Raw genomic sequence first — 14,788 nt, 5'->3', positions numbered from 1 at the left:
ATGACTACATGCTTCTGTCCTTTTACTCTGTTGATACAATTTTATATGTAATAGTGCTTAGACTCCCACAGGATTTTCTTCATAGTATTCATTGCCCAGGCTGCTTACTGCCTATGTTTTCTTCTGGGAGTTTTATGGTTTTATGTCTTATGTGAAATTCTTTAATCTATTTTGAGTTAATTTTTGTGTGCGGTGTAAGATAGGGTCTAGTTTTATTCTTTAGTATGTGGCTGCCCAGTTTTTCCAACACCATTTATTGAAGAGACTATCTTTTATTGATTGTATACCTTGGCTCCTTTGTTGGAAATTAATTGGCCATATATACATGGGTTTATTCCTGGTCTCTCTATTCTGTTTCATTTATCCATGTTTGTTTTTATGCCAACACTATACTGTCTTAATGACTATAGCTTTGTAACAGAGTTCGAAATCACAAAGTTTGATGCCTCCAGGTTTGTTTTTCTTCCTCAAGATTTCTTTGGCTATTCAGGATCTTTTGTGGCTCCATACAAATTTTAGGATTACTTGTTCTATTTCTGGAAAAAATCCCATAGGAATCTTGATAGGTATTGCATTGAATCTATACATGGCTTTGGGTGATAGGGACATTTTAACAATATTAATTTTCCCCAGTCCATGAGCACAGAATATCTTTCCATTTATTTGTGTCTTCTTCCATTTCTTTCATCAGTGTCCTACAGGTTTAAGTGTACAATCTTGCACCTCCTTGGTTAAATTTATTACTAGATTTTTTTATACCATTGTGAATAAGACTGCTTTCTTAATTTATAGTTCATTATTAATGTATAGAAATGCAACAGATTTTTGTGTATTGATTTTGTATCAGTTTATTCTAACAGTTTGGGTAGAGTCTTTAGATCTACAATATCATGTTATCTTCAAATAGTAACAGTTTTACTTCTTTCCTGTATGGATGCCCTTTATTTCTTTTTCTTGCTAATGCTCTAGACTAGGACGTGTAATACTATGTTGAATAAAAGTGGTGAGAGTGGGGGGCACCTGGATGGTTCAGTCGGTTAAGCATCTGACTTTGGCTCAGGTCATGATCTTGCGGTCCGTGAGTTCGAGCCCCATGTCAGGCTCTGTGCTGACAGCTCAGAGCCTGGAGCCTTCTTTGGATTCTGTGTCTCCCTCTCTCTCTGACCCTCCCCCGTTCATGCTCTGTCTCAAAAAACAAAAACAAAAAACACAAAAAACGTTACAAGTGGTGAGAGTGGGCATCCTTCTTTTGTTCCTGATCTTAGAGGAAAAGCTTTCAGCCTTTCACCATTGAGTATGATGTTTGCTGTTGTCTTATCATATATGGCCTTTATGATGTTGAGGTACACTTCCTCTTTATTTACTTGTTGAACTTTTGTCATAAGTGAATGTTGAATTTTGTCGGATGCTTTTTTCTGCATCTACTGAAATCATATGGTTTTTATAGTTCATTTTTTAATGTGTATCACATTGGTTTGTGGATGTTGAACCATCCTTGCATCCCCAAGATAAGTCCCACTTGATTATGTATATGATCCTTTTATTGTACTTCAATTCAGTTTGCTAAGATTTTGCTGAGGATTTTTACATCTTTATTCATCAGAGATATTTGCCTTTTCTTGTGATATCCTCGTCTGGTTTTTGTACTAGGATTATGCTGGACTCACTAAATGAATTTACAAGTATACCCTCCTCTTCTATTTTTACATAGAGTTGAGAAGGATTGGTATTCATTCATCTTTAAATATTTGGTAGAATCTACCAGTGAAGCTATCTGGTCCTGGACTTGTGTTTGTTGAGAGAGTTTTGATTACTGATTCAATCAGAGTAATAGGTCTGTTCAGATTTTCTATTTCTTTGTGATTCAGTCTTGGTATGTTGTATGTTTTTAGGAATGTATCTATATCTTCTAGGTTGTCCAATTTGTTGGTGTATAATTATGCATGGCAGTCTCATGTTCTCTTGATTTCTGTGGTATCAGTTGTAATAGCCTATTTCATTTCTGATATAGAGTCCTCTCTTTTTTCTTAGTGAGACTAACTAAAGGTTAGTCAGTTTTGCTTATCTTTCTTTTCAAAAAACAAGCTCTTAGTTTCATTGGTATTTTCTATTGTTCTTTTAGTTTCTATTTCATTTATTTCAACCCTGATCTTTGTTATTTCCTTGCTCCTCCTAACTTCGGGCTTCATTTGTTCTTTCTTTAGTTCCATGAGGCATAAAGTTAAGTTGTTTGAGATTTTTCATATTTCTTGATGTCGGCATTTATTACTATGAACTTTCCTCTTTGAACTGCTTTTCCTGCATCCCATAAGCTTCAGTATGTTGTATTTCCATTTCATTTCTCTTAGGGTATGTGTTTCTCTTTTGATTTATTCTTTAATTCATTGGTTGTTCAGTAGCATGATATTTCATCTCCACAAATCTGTGAATTTTTCAGTTTTGTTCATGTTTCTAGATTCATATCACTGTGGTCAGAAAAAATGCTTGATATGATTTTAATCTTCTGCCTTTTGTTAATGCTTATTTTGTGCACTAACATATTATCTGTCCTGAAGAATATTCCACATGTGCTTGAGAAGAACATGTACTCTGTTGCTTTTGGATGGACTGTTCTGTGTCTGTTAAACACACACTCATACACTCATATGCTTTGAAGCTCTTATGTGATAAATCTGACAACTAGGATATTATGGGGTCTGTTTCTATGAATTTTTTTTCTTTAATTTTGGGTCACATTTCTTTTTTCACATGTTTAATGATTTATTATATGCTTAATATTTTGAATGATGCCTTGTGGGGAGTCTGGATTATGCTGTCTTCCTTTAAAGAGCATTGACTTTTATTTTGGCAGGCAGCTAAATTACTGACAGATGCTTTTCAGTCTGTGAGGCTTACTATAACTCTTCCGTTGTGGATTGGTTTCAATTCTGAAATTAGTCTTCGTGCATGGCCCTTAGTCTGATGTGAGTTCCTTAGTCCAACGATTTAGAAGTTTGGGGTTGCCTTAGCATCTGAGGTGCTAAGAAAGTTCTTTCCATCCTAGCTGGGTTGGAACCTCAGTTCCTCTATCACTGCACAACATGTGTTATCCACCTGCAGTTCTCAAGCAGTCGTACCCTGATAGGCTTCATGGAGTTTCCTGTGTTTGTGCCTCCCAACCCATAATCATGGACTCACAGAGTCTTATAAGGTCATAGGTCTTATATACCTTTGAGATCCTCTCTATTTGTAGATTCTTCTTGGCCTGTATCCTTCTTCATGAATTCTAGATGCCAAGTTTTTATCTCTGTCTCCTTAGCTCAAAAAAGAGTAGCACTTTGCTTGACCCTCACCTCCCTGAACTCTTAGGTAGACCCTACAATCACTCTGAATTTCTGCCTGACAACACTTTCCTCCTAATTTTTCTTTAGTGAAGTATCACAATCCTGGATTGCCTCTTGTTCTGTGCCAGAGAACTGTTTCTTCATATACGTTTTTTTCTGGATTTATATTCGTGTTAGTCGTGAGGACAACTCCAAAGCAGTTATTTTGTTATAGTCTGAAGTAGATGGTCCCACCAGCCAGGAGAAGTGTTTTGTAACTAACTTTATATGGAAGCCTATTCTAGGACTGACCATACTGTCTTCCAAAGATTCAGTTGATTTTGAAAACTAACCTCCAAGTCATTATGTTGCACTGTATCTATGAGTTTAATAACACCCTACTAGGAAGCAGAAATGCTCTCTCATTTCTACAATAATATGCAACAACTCAGTTGAAACAGCATAGCTCTTTTAAACTTACCCGTTTGTTACCTTTAAAAAAATTTTAAGTAAGCTCTATGCCCAAAGTCAGAACCCGTAGACCCTGAGACCAAGAGTCCCACACTTTGCCAACTGAGCCAGCCAGACACCCCTAAGTTTGTCATTTTGATGGGAAGATGAAGGGCTTTCAAGAATATGGCCACTCAAGTAGAGTTTTGAAGACCTCATTTTCAGTGGCATCAGCACCTTGAGACAATACTGAAATCCATTGGTCAACAGTGCACTCTAGGGAGCTCCCTTAGTTTTCTGAAAAGCAAGTGCTGGTGTCAGGCTACAAAGTTTGGAGTCTGTTAACAGTGCTTTGGACTGCCATTACATGATTTAAAACCTGTTAGGGTTGGTCATTAGTTTGTTCTGTGACATGGAGTAAATAAATCACTTCTGTGTCTCAGTCTCCTCATCTATAAAACAAAAGGATTTCAAGCTCCATGACCTTCATCATAATCCAGTTTATCTGTTTCTCTTTATATCAGGGCACAACCATATTAACATCTCTGACTTCTGTCCTGCATGATGACAAAGAGTTTCCCAACCCAGATCAGTTTGATCCTGGCCACTTCCTGGATGAAAGTGGCAACTTTAAGAAGAGTGACTACTTCCTGGCTTTTTCAGCAGGTAAGCAAGCTTCATTTTTATGTATGCATCAGGGGTCAGTGAGATGAGGAAGGCTTTGCGTGGAGGCTATTCTGGACTGAACAAATTGTCATTTGTATGAGGCTAGAGGCATCACTCCCAAAGCCCAGGTTATTTCTCGTTCAATTGGAGTCTGCCCTCACCAAGTTTGGCACCAGGACCCACCACTGAGATGCCTATAAAGGGGCAGGAGCAGAGGGTAATGGAAATTTGAGTATCTTCCTTTAATTTGTCAGTGGTCTGGGAAGAAACAGGTGGCATACTCAAAAAGGCTAATTAAAGAGAATGTGACGATGAGACGATTTTCAGAGGGTGGGTAGGATTAAGGTAAATAACAAGATATAAAGTACTCAGAGACTAGCATAAGCAGGAAGAGGTTACCATCCTAAGTTGGAAAGGATGAGGGAAGGAGGGCATTACTGGGATCCAAATAGACCTTTAGGAAAGAAAGAGTGGATGCCTCAACGGGAGATGTGTCTATAGTAAAGCGATACAACCACTGCCTGAACTATAGCCTGACAGGGTAGGATTGAGGGAATAAATACTCTGACTTTCTTAATGTCCAATGCTCTGAATTTATTCAGAACTCAGAAGGGAACTAACATCTCAGTTTATGCATCTATAGAAATCACCTTCCTGAACACAGAGTAGGCATAAAAGACAAACACAAAATAGAGCTGGAAGGCAGGAGAAATGGAAAATATTCAGCACACTCCAAAGGAGAAACAGGAGGAAGACAGGAGGGTAACAGGCCTTTCCTGTAGAAGTAATTGAAACAGAGACAAAAATAGGAGATTTGCTCCTGATTGAATATCTAAGAAAAACAAGTATCAAGCAACCCTTGCTATCGTGGTCCCAGGATTATGTGCAACTCCCGGAGATTATCTCAAAGCAAGATGCTGCTATACTACTCCTTACCTTTCTTCCTATATTTTGAGCCCATTACTGCGTAATGAGACTCCTTGAGATTTCTATTCAAGTCACAGGGCTTGCAGACCTACTTTTGCCCTGATACTGTGAGTGTCATTACAAGATCTGAGGCCTTACCTTAAGAACTTATGTTCCAGTATGTGAGATAGGTGAATAATTATAACTTCATCTGAAATGTGCTGTTTTAGAAGCATTAACTAGTGTTATGGAAAACAGATAAAGAAGGGAGTTATATGCTCTGAGCACATCAAAGAACTTTGCATAAAAGAAATGATATCTGAGCTGGATCTAGAATGATGTAGAAAATATGAGCAGGCAGAGTAGAATGGAGGGCTATTTCCGCTGGAGGAATGACTAGACTCTAGACAGCATTTGAAATTGCCAGTCTGGGGATTAGTGATTAGTTAGTATGTTTGTGGCTGATTTGTAATATTTCTTTTTTTCCTACCCTCTTAGTTCAGGATGACATAAATACCTTATTTTGCCTGATCATCTTTGGAATTTTCAGGTCTGTGTGGATTCTCTGCACACGTGAAATTGAATTTGGTTTTCTTCTGTTTATTTGTCTCATGTCAATTTGATTCTTAGTCCAGCTAAGAGGACCTTGAGGGGGACAGGAAATTCTTGCTCCCCAACAGACAATTCATGTGTCAGCGGACACCTTAACTCACTGGACCCTGCTCGCCCCACACACTATGATAGCCAAAAGTCCCTGAGGACAGCTGGCACAAGGTAAGATTTCTTAGCATGTCAGTCTCTGAGAATCTCTGTCTACAGAGTCTGGTGGAGCAAGAATGATAAGAGTCCTTTTTCTCTCTTTCCAAATTTAGATTAACAGGAGAAAATACTTGTAGGTCTGGTTCCTTGGGCTTAGGGACTGACTCTTGTTGAGTTTTGTAGGATACTCTTCGGTAACTGATTTTCCCCCCAGAGATGGTCTTTGTTCTCCTTAGTGTCTTTTATGTCACTTGTCCTACAAACTTTGCCCTATGTTAATGGGTACATGAAGTCAAAGCTGTTGCTAACAGACTTCTTGGAAGTCAAAGCTGCAAAACTGGTGGACATGGGTTGAACACTTAAAAGAAGTTAGAACTAAGGCTCCTGGCTGGCTTGGTCAGTGGAGTGTGTGACTCTTGATCTCAAGGTTGTGGGTTTGAGACCCATGGTGGGTGTGGATTTTGCTTAAAAAATAAAATTTTTTAAAAAAGAGAGAATTCCAAGCAGGCTCCTCACGGTCAGCACAGACCCTGATGCAGGGCTCGAACTCACAAACCCACCATGAGATCATGACCTGAGCCAAAAGCAGATGCTCAACCAACTGAGCCACCCAGGTGCTCCAAAAAATAAAATATATTTTTTAAAAATCTGTTCGAGCACTCACCACTTCAAGAAGTCTCCTGTGATGGGGTAAGTTGGTCACAGAACAGGTTGGATTGATAACAGATCACCTGCCAGCCTCAAGAAAAAGGCACCCTGTGAAACAACACACAATCCCCAACCCTGTGGCACATCCTTCAAGTATTAGTGTGGCTCCAAGCTACCCAACACTTAGGTAAAGCTGTTGAAGTGCACATATACAGGATAGGATTTTTCCTTTTGTCTTGTTCTTTGTCCTAAGAGCTTGACTTTGTGACCAGTGAGAATATTCTCTTTGGTCTCCACCATCTGGAGGATGCACTTAACAGGGTGTACCTTGGTGGCCAAATAGAATGGGTCTCCAAGTCTTTCTCTGGCCATGACAGTTCTTAAGAGGTCCCAACCCATAGGAACCTTTGTCATCTCAACCTTTGTTTCCTGTTTGTGCCAGGAAGATCCATTACAGGAGTGCCTGCCTGGTGTCACAGATTAGCAGGTCTGTGACGGAAGTACCTCACTTTCACAGTGAACTATAATAGCAGTATTTTTTAGATTGGCAAATTTGTGAATACATTTTGTAACTTAGAAACATGTACTTCATCATAGTACAGTCTTTCAGTAAAGAACAAACCAGGTTTACTCACAGACCCAAATTTATCTTTAGTTTCTCTGTAATAAGACAAAAATAGAGGGACGCCCGGGTGGCTCAGTCAGTAAAGTGACTGGCTCTTGATTTTGGCTCAGGTCGTGATCTCATGGTTCATGGGATCAAGCCCTGCATTGAGCTCTGCACTGACATTGCAGAGCCTGCTTGGGATGCTCTCTCTCTTTGTCCCTCCCCTGCTCACATTCACTTTCTCTCTCTCAAAATAAATCAACAAATTTTTTAAAAAAGAAACAAAAACAGATAAACCTATGTTCGGTACTTAAGGTTTCATTATTTTATCTTATTTGGAAATGATCTAGATATTCAATGAATTTAACTTAACATTTAACTTAGCCAAACTTTAAAACTTCAGGTTACTGAAGATTTTGGTAGCCCTTTAAAAGTTTACCTACAAACCATTTAATCTTATTTCTATCTATTTATTTTTATTATTTTTTGGGAGAGCACAAGTAGGGGAGGGGCAGAGGATCTGAAGCGGGGTCTGTGCTGACAAGCTGACAGCAGTGAGCCCAATGTTGGGCTCGAACTCATGAATTGTGAGATCATGACCTGAAGTGAGACTCTCAACTGACTGAGCCACCAGGCACCCCTACATCTATTTACTTGTTCTGAACTGTTATGCTGAGACTAGCTACAAAATTTTATAAGGTATTAGACAAAGTCAACCATTATTTTAAGTTTCTTTTTCCTGACAAATTTTGTAAGCTATAATATGGACTTATTTGACTTTCAGTAAACATAGGCAGAATAAAAGTTTTATATTTAATCCTGATAACTCTAAAGACATGGCTATTTTAATTAAACCAACAATTTTTTGAGAGAGAGAGAGAGAGTGCATGCGAGCAGGGGAGAGGGAGAGAGAGAATCCATGCTGAGCATAGAGCCCAATGTAGAGCCTGATCCCATGACCCTGTGGATCATGACCTAAGCTGAAATCAAGAGTCAGAGTCTCAACCAACTGAGTCACCCAGGTACTCTAAACCAACAACTTTAAATTAGCTTTAATATTGAATATTTTCGGGGCACCTGGGTGACTTGGTGGGTTAAGCATCCAACTTTGGCTCAGGTCATGATCTCACAGCTTGTGAGTTTGAGCCTCACATCAGGCTCTGTGCTGACAGCTCAAAGCCTGGAGCCTGCTTCACATTCTGTGTCTCCCTCTCTCTCTGCCCCTCCCCTGTTCATGCTGTCTCTGTCTCAGAAATGAATAAACATTAAAAAATTTAATATTGAATATTTTCTGAGATCACATAAACTTGAAAAATATTTAGGTTAGTTTCTATCTTCCTGAGTTTTAGAATGCCCAGTCCTTACAAGTACTTGTCTTCAAGCCAACTAAATGGAGCTCTTTTACAAATTTATTTTTTTTAATGTTTATTTTTTCATTTTGAGAGAGAGAGAGAGAGAATCCCAAGCAGACTCCAAGCTCATCATGGAGCCCAATGTGGGGCTCGATCTCATGACTGAGATCATGACCTGAGTCAATATCAAGAGTCTGATACTGGGGCTCCTGGGTGGCTCAGTCAGTTGAGCATAAGCTCTTGATCTCAGCTCAGGTCATGATCTCATGGTTTGTGGGGACAAGCCCTGAATTGGGCTCTGCACTGACAGCATAGAGCCTGCTTGGGTTCTCTTGCCCCCCACCCCTGCCCCTCCTCCATGCTCGCTCTCTCTCAAAATAAATAAACTTCAAAAAAGAAAAAAAGTCAAATAACCAACTGAGCTACTCAGGTGTCCCTGAAGTTTGTATTTAAAAGAAAGGCTTTTACATCCTAGAGATGATAAATGTAGAAAATTTACATCACAAAGGCACAGAGAAAAGTATCCAAGTTTTTTCCAAGTCTGAACACAAGAGGCATTTTAGCAGTTTGTACTTGGAAAGGCCTCTTCCCCTACCACTGTCGCCCTACCCCACCTTTTGCTTTTTTTTCAGTCTCAGGTGATTGTGGGCTGTGTTCAAAGACATTAAATTTATAATTTCAAGGGACAGAGAAGGTAAAAAAAAAATTTTTTTTTAGAGTTTCAGTGTAATTACTATTTAAAATTTAATTATTCTTTTAAGTCCTAAACAATATTGTTCCAAATTGTAATCTTCTGTAGTATCTGTAAACATTTTGAGAGAAATAGACCAGGTTTGGGGATTGGTAAAGAGAGGTAAGCTTTGACTTGTTTCTAGAGTTGCATCTCTGGTTTTGTAGAGCTTTGAAAGAGAGTTGTTTCTAATTCCTCAAAGGACTGGATTACAGCCTGAATATCACGGGATTGGCCCTTTTTTTTTTTTTTTTAAACTAAATTTGCTTTTTTATATCAGGCAGATTTTTTATTAAAATGGGAATCAAAAGATTCATGCCTTTGTAAAGTCTGTGTGAAGCATTTTAACAAAAGCCTTCTTTCTGGTTGCACAATTTAATCTTGGCTTCTAACAGTCCCTGAATATTGGCCTTTCCCTGATCATTTGCCTAGGAGAAATTTTGGTCATGTTTCCTCTCTGAAGGGAGGGTTGTGACTAGTGATTAATCTTTTTAATTTCTCTCTAAATTTGCTAGGATCCTTTGAAAGTAGAGGTTAAAAGGGCTTGATAATTTAAAAGCTTTGCAGCTGTCCAGGGGACACAAATTCTTTTGCCTTGGGGGTCTAGGATACACTAGCCAAGTACATTGCCTAGGAATGCCTGAAGCTGTCATAAACTAATTACAGTGCCCTGGAAGGTAGAAGCAAAGTCAGCCTTATTGCTTTTGTTAAATTCCTTTCCTGGATTTCAGCAATTACATGAGCAGCCTGTAGAATTTGAACGTAGAGATGAAGTTGGAGTGCTCTCTGTAAATCCTTATAGGGAAAGGGAAGTTAAAATAGGCATTTTAGGGAGAATTTATGTTGTATGTGGACCTTTATTTTAAGTCTAGTTCCTCTTCTTTCATCTTATCAAGGGAATCCCTGAGGCTAGCCATTCAACTAAGTTTAAAATGTTTTTCTTCTTTTTTCAAACATTAACTAATTTAAAGGATCTGTCGTCGGGCCATTGATGAGTAGGATCTCTTATGAGCAACTCAAACCAATAAGCCTTTTAATGCCTTAACCAAAGATACAAGAGGTGTCCAGAGAAAGGGCATAGATGACACAGCCCTCATGATCCAAAAGTTTACTCCCATAATTAATCTAAGAAAGCAGAGGCCTTCATTGCTGGTCTCCAACAAAATCTTGAGATGCTTCCAGTCAAAGACAATAATCCGTGACACTAGGCATGTGCTCCTATAATGGCAGTTTCCAGCACTAACAAGAAATGAAGGTTGAGAATATAAAGGCTCCTATGGGCTGGGACTTCTCATGACAAACACCCTTGAGAGCTGGCATGGCCAGACAGAAAGAGAGAGAGACTCATATCCCTCTTCCTTTCAATTGGACATTAAGGTGCACCCAGATAGGTAGATGGTGGAGACCAAAGAGCATATTATCACTGCTCACAAAGCCAAGCTCTTAGGAGCTTGTTCTATGAACAAGACAAAGGGAAAAACCCTATCTGGTTTTTCTTTCAGCTAAATCTTGGGTGTCTTGGAGCCACACTCATTCCTAAGAGGAATGTGCCACAGAGTTGGGGATTGTGTGTTGTTTTCAAGTGTACCTCATTACACAGCTGTTTCCTTGAGGTTGGCAGGTGGCCAAGTGTTAATCTAACCTGTTCTGTGACCAATTTATCCTATCACAGGAACCTTCTTAAGGTGGCAAGTGCTCTAATAGCTTTTAAGTGTTCGACCCGCACCCACCAGTTTTGCAGCTTTGGTTTCCAAGATGTCCTTTAAACAGCAGGCTTATAGGGCCTATGCCTGCTTTCTGCCCTATGCTAATTCCTTATTATGACAAACAACATAAGAGAAACAAGGAAAACAAAGACTATCTCTGGTTAATCTATTTCCTCCAAAAGAGTGCTCTACCAAATTTACCAAGAGTTGCTAAGTCCAAGGACCCAGTTACACAAGTATTTTCTCCTGCTAATCTGAATTTAGAAAGAGAGAATGACTCTCACCGTTCTTGCTCTATCAGACTCCTCAGATTCCAGGAGACTGACATGGTAGGAAATCTTACCTTCTGTCGGCTCTAGGTCAGATGTCCCAAGGATCTCCCAGCCACAGCTATGTTTGTGACAAGCAGCATCCAGTGTGTTAAAGTGTACTACCAACTAGGCCAGGTGTCCGGGATGAAAAATTTTCTTCTGCCTTTCAAGGTCCTTCCCAGCTAGACTAAAAAGTGAAATTGACATGAGACAGATTAAGAGGAGAAAATCAAATTTAGTTTCATAGATATGGGGAATCCACAGACATGAAATTTCAAATACAGTCAGGCAACATGAGGTTTCTATGACGTCCTGAGCTAAGGAGAGGGGAAGGGGTCTGGGGATTCACAGGGAAGGAACACCGTTAGCGGGAAGGTGAGAGAGATGTTTCAAAAACAAAGGTCTCCCTGTTACGCAGAGAAGTTTCTTAGGTAAAGAAGAATCTCTGTTAATTGCTCTCTTCTTGGTATAAGCTGGAAGTTGAGGGAGAGGTAAGGAGCTTTTCTTGAATCTGCTGGGTTTTGATTGCTTTTAACTAAAAATAATTTTTATGCCAAAGTGGCCCATCTTGTGGTGACTTGCCCTGGCCTTTACACATGCCCACAGAAACGTACTGAGGAAATGAAGGTAACCAGGTTTCAGTGTAGACAAAAGAAGGCATAGGTTAATTAGTCTATTAATATATTTATTTTCTTCCCTGTGTGCTGACTCAGAAAAAAAATTGAGTATTTATGTGTCATTTTTAGGAAAGAGAGTTTGTATTGGAGAAGGCCTGGCCCGCATGGAGCTGTTTTTACTACTGACCAACATTTTACAGCATTTTACGTTGAAATCTGTGGTTGATCCAAAGGACCTTGAAACTGCCCCAATTGTCAATGGGGTGGGTGCTGCACCGCCCGTATTTAAGCTGTGCTTCATTCCAGTCTGAAGAAAGGTCAGGCCTCATGTGAACAAGCCAGATGCTTTCTGTCCTGTGTGTTAGCTGTATGACATTCCTGACCCTGTCTCTTCTAATTTTCCTCATCCTTTCAGATTCAGTTCAGATTTCCCCACATGGAACAAAAACTCACTTTCCAATAAAATTCTTTTTGTAATTGTGAGATCTTAAGCTGTATCTCATCTGCAGTGTATACCAAATGTAAGAGACTTCAAATGTCATATTGAATATTAAAAATTATCCTGAGTTAAAAAAGTTTTTTAAATATATAAAATTTGCTCGTCTCTTACTCCAGTTAGCTCTCCAGGGGAATAATCTCTTGATAGTTTGGCATGTACAATTTGTTTTTTTCCCAATAATTATTAAAAAATAACTGGGGGGGGGGGCACCTGGTGGCTTAGTTGGTTAAGCATCCCACTTGATTTCAGCTTAAGCCATGATCTTGCAGTCATGAGATCGAGCCCCATGTCAGGCTCTGTGCTGAACTTGGAGCCTGCTTGGGATTCTCTCTCTCTGCCCCTTGCCTGCTTGTGCTCAATCTCTCTCAAAATAAAATAAAAAAAAAAATCGTGTGTGATGCATGTTTGTGTATACATGTATGTATAAGTATATACATGCAGGGAGAAAACAGAAGATCATTCTAGCCAGAGGCAATAACATGAGATAAAACTTGAATTTGCTGCTCTGTCCAAGGATGCCCTTCCTGTTTTCCCCTACTGGTTAAACACACAAATGGAGACACACACATACACAGACATAGTAAGGCAAAGAATAGGGGAAGGTGATGTGTATGTATGGTTATATTTGAATACACATATCAGAAATATGGGTTTTTATGTATGTGTGTATACACATATATTTATAATATACCTATGATTTGCTGGTGACATATTTTTACAAGTCATATAAATAAAAATACCCTGTTGTATGGCTATAATTTTTAAAATTATCTCCTTATTCAAGGGTATTTATTTTTGAATTTTTGTTGATATAAAAAGGCTGCTATATGTGTCTTTCATTATTCAGGAATAAATGTGAAGTGGCTGCACATGTGCACTTTTATTTTTCATACATACTGAAGCATAAGACAAAAATTATGTGTCTGTTTACTTTTCTATCATGAGTATATAATCAAAACACTATTTGACCAAATCCTTGTATAATATTGAGGATTGAATTCTTTGGTAGATTTAGTAATTTTTAACTAAAACTTCATAGATTTTCAAGTAGGAAATCCCATCACCTGTAAATATTTCATTGCAATGACCAGGAATTTCCAGAAATAAATAACATCTATATATCTAGGTCTTGGTCTCTCTGTCTCTGTCTCTTTCTGACTTATCACACACACGTGCATATAAATTTGTCAGCATGGGAACAAGATGAAAGCTGTGAGGATTTGTGGGGACAAGATAACAGAGGGCTTGGGAAATCTATATCGGGAACTCTGATACTTGTATGATTTTATTCTTGAGGTGATTTCTGATTTGAAATCAGGTGCTGAGTGGCTGAAAGGCTAACTATAAAATATTTAAGAGCCTTAGAATCTGAAAAGAATTTTTGCAGATTCTCCGGAGTAGAAGAAAAAGAATAGAGACCAGAGCTGGCCAAGTAAGAAGGACCAAGTAAACACCTCCACTTGAGCTGAAGCCTGAAAGTCTTGGGGGAGCTACACGCAAGGATCAAGAATAAACCTGGGGACGCCTGGCTGGCTCAGTCGGAAAAGCATGCAACTCCTGATCTCGGGGTTGTGAGTTTGAGCCCCACGATGGGTATGGAGGTTACTGAAAAATAAAATCTTAAAAACAAAAGCCTGAAGCTAAACAGGCTGATTACTAGTAAGGAAATTTAATCAGTAATCAAAAAACTCCCAATAAAAACAAGTCCAGGACCAGATGGCTTCAGTAGTGAATTCTACCAAACATTTAAAAGAAGAAGACCTAAAACATATTCCCCTTAAACTATTCCAAAAAATAAGTGAAGGATAAAAAAAAAAAAAAAATCACATGATCTCAATAACTTCGGAAAAAGTATTTGACAAAATTCAACATCCATTCATGATAAAAGCTCTCAACAAAGTGGGCTCAGAGTGAACATACCACAATATAACAAAGGCCATATCTGACAAACCCACAGCTAACATCAACCTCAACGGTGAAAAACTTAGAGCTTTTCCTCTAATATAAGGAAACAAAGGTGCCCAATCTCACCACTTTTATTCAACATAGTACTAGAAGTGCTAAGCACAGCATTCAGATAAGAAAAAGGAAAAAAGGGGGTGGCAGGGGAAGAAAAGAAAACACATCCAAATTGGTAAGGAAATAAAATTGTCACTATTTGCAGATGATGTGATCCTATACAGAGAAAACACTAAAGCTTCCTCTGTGTATAACTTTTGACTCCCTCAAAACTTT

General features: G+C 38.8%; 1 protein-coding gene and 1 long non-coding RNA gene across 6 annotated transcripts in view; one reads left to right on the top strand and one right to left on the bottom strand.

The window, feature by feature from the left end:
- LOC112854424 (cytochrome P450 2C21) overlaps positions 1-13,678 on the top strand; it is a 47,363-nt gene extending 33,685 nt beyond the window's left edge. For 3 of the 4 annotated variants that reach the window (XM_086680421.1, XM_086680420.1, XM_086680422.1), the window contains 2 exons: positions 4,277-4,418; positions 12,184-13,678. In XM_086680421.1, the coding sequence (XP_086536547.1) occupies positions 4,277-4,418; positions 12,184-12,365 (324 nt within the window). In that variant the 3' untranslated portion in view covers positions 12,366-13,678. Of the gene's footprint in view, positions 1-4,276; positions 4,419-5,954; positions 6,099-12,183 lie in introns of all 4 variants that reach the window. The other variant, XR_015241747.1, reaches the window with a different exon arrangement.
- LOC147576087 (uncharacterized) overlaps positions 1-14,788 on the bottom strand; it is a 33,921-nt gene that overhangs the window by 10,007 nt on the left and 9,126 nt on the right. Inside the window, exon 3 of one of the 2 annotated variants that reach the window (XR_015241749.1) lies at positions 11,470-11,624. The exons of the other annotated variant lie outside the window; for it this stretch is intronic. This is a non-coding gene — a long non-coding RNA (uncharacterized LOC147576087). The remainder of the gene's footprint in view (positions 1-11,469; positions 11,625-14,788) is intronic. 2 annotated transcript variants of the gene reach the window in all.

This window comes from Puma concolor, chromosome D2 (genome assembly GCF_028749965.1).
Source record: "Puma concolor isolate L17-30 chromosome D2, mPumCon1.1.hap2, whole genome shotgun sequence".
NCBI classification, from domain to species: domain Eukaryota; kingdom Metazoa; phylum Chordata; class Mammalia; order Carnivora; family Felidae; genus Puma; species Puma concolor.
Note: the sequence above shows the minus strand (reverse complement) of the source record. Positions and strands in the feature narration are given on the sequence as shown.